The sequence below is a fragment of the Haemaphysalis longicornis genome, unplaced genomic scaffold, assembly GCF_048455015.1.
Source record: "Haemaphysalis longicornis isolate Haplotype H1 unplaced genomic scaffold, Haemaphysalis longicornis Haplotype H1 scaffold_5, whole genome shotgun sequence".
In the NCBI taxonomy this organism is placed as follows: domain Eukaryota; kingdom Metazoa; phylum Arthropoda; class Arachnida; order Ixodida; family Ixodidae; genus Haemaphysalis; species Haemaphysalis longicornis.
The window spans coordinates 200988797-200994601 of record NW_027526385.1 but is presented as its reverse complement, the minus strand read 5'-3'; the positions used below and the strand labels follow the sequence as shown (position 1 = coordinate 200994601).

Sequence of the window (5805 nt, the reverse complement as noted above, 5' to 3'; positions counted from 1 at the left end):
GGACAAAAGACAAATAAAGCATTATAGGTGGGACAGGGTGGGTGAATTCTCTCGATATTCTACAGGCAAACTTCAAGCGTCGAGGTGCCCAATAAGAAAAACAATCCACACGAGCAGAAAAGTTAAGCGCACTGTCAAAAGCCCTTCCATGTTCAAAAGCTCTTCCCAGTTGGTCGCGGAGCATCAGTTGCTAAAAGCATCAACACCAGATTGAAGAGCTTTGCAATCTTCAACGCTAGTAACTGCTGTAAATATTTTGGTGTCATCAGCATATACCCGAACAGAATAGTGATTTATAGAGGCTGAGACGTAATTAACAAACAAAGAAAACAAAACGGGCCGCCGAACCGATTTCTGAGGCACACCACTTGAAGCATTGTATGGAGCAGATTCCTTATTAATAACAGAGACAAAACCTGACATATATTAAGATAGCTGCTTAATAACTCCACGAAGCAAACTGGAATGTTATAAGTAGACATTTTATGTAGAAGCAAGGAATGGTCAACTACGTCAAACGCTTTGCTGAGGTCACAGTACACGATATCGAGCTGACCCCGTCCATGCACACCTTCCGAGGCAAAGGACAAAAGACACGAGGTTTGTAGTAGTTGAGCGGCCAGATAAAAAACCGTGTTGTTCTGGAAGAAGGGTGTTTTTGACGCTACTCGACAAAATTACTTGCAAAATTGATTCGAACAGTTTGCTTGCCGAGCAGAGGATAGAAATTGGCCTGTAGTTTTCTACCTTTGTTTTCACACCAGACTTAAACACAGGAACAATTAGCGCGACTTTCCAAAGGCTCGGAAAGGTAGCTGATTTTATACAGTTGTAAATATAGAAGCGAGAATCGGAGCTAGTATGACCCCGCTAGCTTTTAGTTGTGCGGAGGGAATTCCATCCAGACCAGAGGAAAGATATGGCTTTAGGTGTTTGAGTGCCTTGAGAACGTCTTCTTCGCATATAAAAGTGATACAGAAATTCGAAGAAGACAGTTCGCGGGCGCGGGAGAGGGTTGTGGCTCCAAATACTGAACTGAAGTGCTCAGCAAAAGCATCGGCAAATGAAGCGATATCATTTCCCATCTCATCGAGAAGGCTGAAGTGTTCTTGGTTCTTCGTGCCGGAGCGAAAACGGACGTACTGCCAGAAGCATTGATAACAACGCGTAGCATCATTTTCAACAGCAGAGATGTTGAACCGATCCCGCAGAGTTACAGCAGAGATGTAACCGATCCCGCTTATAGAGCACTTTGCACAAAGACCTGTAATAGACAAATTGCTGTTGCCATGACTCACTACTTGTATGGCGTGCTTTCCGATGGGCACGCTTGTTATGTTTTATGGCCCCGCAGAGCTCACCTGGAAATCAAGCGGGGAATTTAAAGTTCCTGGGCCACTTACGCTGGATGAATCTGCGCATACCTTCTTGCATAATAGAAGAAAATTGCTCGACGTGCTCGTCAACTTTTCCAGCGTTCAAAACCTCAGACCAATAAAACTCTGACAGATAATTATAAAAAGCTATGTAGTCTCCAGCGGCAAAGTTAAAGACAGGATGGGCAGATGTACAGGAGCGAATGAACTGAGGGGAACACGGTGAAAAAAGATGCAAGGGGGGATGATACTTGTCACGACAGCCAAGATGAAAGTCGGACTTGTAAATACTGAGAGAATGAAGATTGGAAAAGCAAAGGTCAATCGTGTTTCCGTTGGTTTTTTTACACCATTTTTTTTGCTGGAGGTCAGTAAAAGAAATGAACTCGAGAAGGCAGGTGCTTTTCCTTATTGCATAGTGGTATTGATGCTGGATGGTACCATCTGTATCATGTGTGGGTGGCAGGAAGACGACACATAAAGTGGCTCAGCCAAAGCAGACCGCGCGCAGCTTTATTGGGCTTGCTTATATAGCCGCATGCGCAGCCAGAGAAGGGAGAGGGTGTGACAGTGGGGCTCGTTTTCGGCTTGCGCGCCGCGACAGCCAAGTACGATACATCTCTTTTTCTTTGCATGAACAAAAAAAACACAATCAGTAAACAAACACCATTCACAAGTAAAGTCAAGAGATTAGACGGAAACTTTCGTCATAACGCAACCTCTTCGGTTCACTGCGTTGACGGGTTGACCTGCGGGTACCGGTTGACGGCCGCCCCTCCGTCGTGGTTCCCGGGGTTCCGGCCGTCTCCCGCGTTTCATTTTGTAACTCGGGTACTCCAGGATCCTTGGCTTGCAGGCTCCGAGTGGCGAGACCAGATTAATTAGAACCTGGTACTTGAGCGTCTTGGCTCACGACTTGCGCGTTGTCACCCTCGGCGTCGTGGCTGTTCCCGTCGTTAGGCATGGCGCGGAATTCTTCCTGGGTTCGAAGCAGGTGCTGTCTGTTCCGCCTCAGCAGCCGTCCATCCTCCGTTTCGACGATGTGGGATCGAGGAGCAACTTCGTGGAGTACTCTCGCCTTGCGTGACCAGTCGTCGTCCCGTATGCGCACTGTCTCTCCTCGCTGCAGTAGTGGCAGTGGCTTGCCTTTGTCCTGATGCTTGTGCTTTACTACGGCGCTTCCGAGTTCCGCTCGGTATTCCGGAACGTTGGTGCGCAGTTGCCGTCCCTGTAATAGTTGTGCGGGTGAGTGGCCATCTTCTAATGCAGATACGCGATACGACAGCAGACCCAGCCAAAAATCATCACGCGACTCTGTAGTCTTTTTTAAGATTCGCTTGACTACCTGCACCCCCTTTTCCGCTAGTCCGTTGGACCGAGGGAATCGCGGGCTCGAAGTGATGTGCTCGAAGTCATACCGTTTTCCGAAGTCGGCAAATTCTTTTGACACAAAGTGAGGCCCATTGTCTGTGCATACTTGTCCAGGGATCCCATAGCGTGCGAAGATAGCGGACGTTTTCTCTACTACCTCTCGTGCTGTCGTGGTAGCTAGCATTTCCACCTCAGGAAAGTTGGAGTGCGCCTCGTACACTGTCAAGTATGCGTCACCAGCAAAGGAAAAGATATCGATGCCTACTCTGTACCACGGCATACTGGGTGTTGGCCGAAGAATAAGTGGCTCGGACTGCTGCTTGTACGCATATTTCTGGCATGCGCTGCATGAACGAATCATCGATTCTATGCTGCCGTCAAGACCAGGCCAGAAAACTAATCCACGCGCTCTTGCCTTGCATTTGTTCATTCCGAGATGACCGGCGTGTATTTTCTTTAGCATTTCAGCTCTCATGGACAAAGGTATGACAACTTTGCATCCTTTAAGTAATATTCCTTCGATGACTGATAGCTCGGCAGCAAACGGGCGTAATTCCCCTTCAACAGGTCGACATTCGGAAAGCTGCTGCATCACCAAACTTAGGTAAGGATCCGCCACAGTTTCAGCTTGAAGACGTCGCTTCGTTGGTGTGCTTACTATTCCGGAGACGACCTGAACTGCGTGGACTTCGACGTCTTCGGTTGTTGCCGGCTCCGACGCGTAGGCAGGCGCGCGAGAGAGCATGTCAGCCAGGAGCAGGTCCTTGCCAGGAACGAACTGCAAATCATAATTGTACTTGAGCAAGCGCACAAAGAAACGCTGTAGCCTTGGTGGCATCTCGCCGATATTTTTTTTTTGCAATGGCAAGCAACGGCCTGTGGTCGGTCTCGATAAGAATCTTGCGGCCGTATGTAAACTGGTGGAATTTTTCGCACGCGAACACGATGCCGAGCGTTTCTTTTTCGATTTGGGAATATCGCGTTTCGCTATCAGATAGCGTCCGCGATGCATACATGACTGGGCGCCAGTCGTTGCCGTGCTTTTGCAATAAAGAGGCACCTATTCCGATTGCAGAGGCGTCCGCTGCCAGCTTTGTCTATTTTTTTTCGTCAAAGAAAGCCAACAGCGGAGGAGACGTTAACGCCTCGCATACGGCTTCCCACTCGCGCGCGTGAGCTGCAGTCCACTCGAAAATGATATCGTCCTTTACGAGGCTCCGCAACAATAACGTGTTGTCGCTTAGTCGGGGCATGTACTTGCGGAAGTAATTTACGACTCCCATCATTCTCCGTACTGCATTTTTGTCTTCCGGAGCGGGCATAGCTCGGATGCTTTTGATCAAGTCGGGGCTGGGGAGCACACCTTGTGCGTTGATCACGTCACCCAAAAATGTTATTTCGCTCACACCGAAGACACATTTTTCTGGGTTAAAGGTCAGCCCTGCCTTCTCTGCCCTTTCTAGAGCGGCCCTCAAACGTTCGTCGTGTTGAGCTTTGTCAGCTCCCCACACCAGGACGTCATCTACGTACACGCGTACTCCAGGTACACCTTCAAAAATTTCGGACAGCGTTTTCTGAAATACCTCGCTGGCTGATGAAATTCCGAACGGCAACCTTAAAAAGCGATATCGCCCGAACGGTGTTGCAAACGTGCAGATCCGCGATGTATCTTCATCAAGTGGTATCTGATGAAATCCGGAGTTTGCATCTAGGCGCGAAAAGACTTGGGCCCCTGACAACTGCCTTTCGATGTCCTCACGGATGGGCATAGGGTAATGCTCACGTAATATATTTTTGTTCACTTCTCGTGGGTCCATGCATACTCTGAGCGACCCGTTCTTCTTGCGTACAATAACCAGTGGACTCACCCATTCAGTTGGTTCTTCTACTTTCACGATGATGGCTGCTTTCTCCATGCGGGCGAGTTCGTCACGTAATGGTTCCTTCAGAGCCAGTGGCACTCTCCTTGCTGGTTGCACGACTGGAACAGCGTCTGGCCGAAGAACCATCTTGTATTTTCTTCTTACGCACCCAGTGCCTCGAAAAAGGTGCGCGAATTCTGTCTCGGGCGCCTCTGCTCCGCTTCGTCCGATAGTATCGACGGTTGCCGGGATAAGGCCGATTTCACGGCAAGTGCTCAGGCCAACAATTGCTTGGCGCCCTTTCTTAACGATGAAGAAATTCGTTTCTTTCCTTGCGCCGTTTATCTCCAGTGCTGTGGTCGCCACGCCAAGGTGTTTGATTACGGACCCATTGTAGGCGGTGAGCACTGCGTTGCTCTTCTGCAATGCCGCTGTTGTTGACATGCGTTTGAAGACGCTGAGCGGAATAAGGTTCGCCTGAGAACCCGTATCTACTTTCAGTTCAATTTCGCAGCCGTACACCTTACCGCGTACTGTCCAATCTTTTCCTGCGTTGTTGTTGATGCCATAGATGCTAACGTCAAGCACGTCGAAATGATCGTCCGCGTCGTTCTGAATATCGTTAACCTGCTTGTTCTTGCAGCAGGACGCAAAGTGATTCATCCTGTTGCATGCGTAGCACACTTTCACGTAGGCTGGACACTGCCGTGGCGGATGGCTCTTACTACATTGCGTGCAACGATTTCTTTGCTTTTTGCTACGTTCATTCCGCCGGGCAAGGTCAACTTGTACGCGCTCACTAGCCCATGCAGTATTTTGTTGCTCCGCTACTTCTGCTGCTTTGCACATATCTTCTGCTTTCTGTAGAGTCAGGTTCTTGTCCCGCAACATTTTTTCTCTGGTGTTCTTGCTCTTGGTCCCGAAAACAATTTGGTCCCTTATCATAGACTCTTCAAGGTCCCCAAAAATTGCAAAGCTTGGCTTGCGTCCTTAACTCTCGGGAAAATCGTTGTCGCTCGTAAACCTCGTTCCCTTGCTCAAGACAGTACTCATCAAATTTGCGCACCAGCGTGTGGAAGTCGTCCTTTCGCTCACCTTCATGGAAGGTAAAGTTGTTGAAGATTTCCAGTGCCTCTTCGCCAGCTGTGCTGAGAAGGATCGCTGCCTTGACCGCTTCTGTCCTGGGTTTCTCCGCC

At 49.1% G+C, this 5805-nt stretch overlaps 1 protein-coding gene across 1 annotated transcript; it reads right to left on the bottom strand.

Annotated features, from left to right (window-relative positions):
• Window positions 1-2248: 2248 nt before the first annotated feature.
• Window positions 2249-5554, bottom strand: LOC144139592 (uncharacterized). Its single transcript, XM_077671891.1, has 2 exons — window positions 4616-5554; window positions 2249-3525 (listed from the first exon to the last, which is right to left on the bottom strand). Exons 1-2 carry the CDS (start codon window positions 5552-5554, stop codon window positions 2254-2256), a joined length of 2211 nt encoding a protein of 736 aa, XP_077528017.1. The 3' UTR covers window positions 2249-2253.
• Window positions 5555-5805: the final 251 nt, after the last annotated feature.

What these genes read in the sequence shown, in the direction of transcription:
- LOC144139592 (XM_077671891.1), bottom strand. Translation starts at nt 5,554, where the DNA reads ATGATAAGGGACCAAATTGTTTTCGGGACCAAGAGCAAGAACACCAGA. An exon ending in TAGAAGAACCAACTGAATGG is followed by an intron (nt 3,526 to 4,615) that starts GTGAGTCCACTG and finishes TATGATTTGCAG; the next exon opens with TTCGTTCCTGGCAAGGACCT.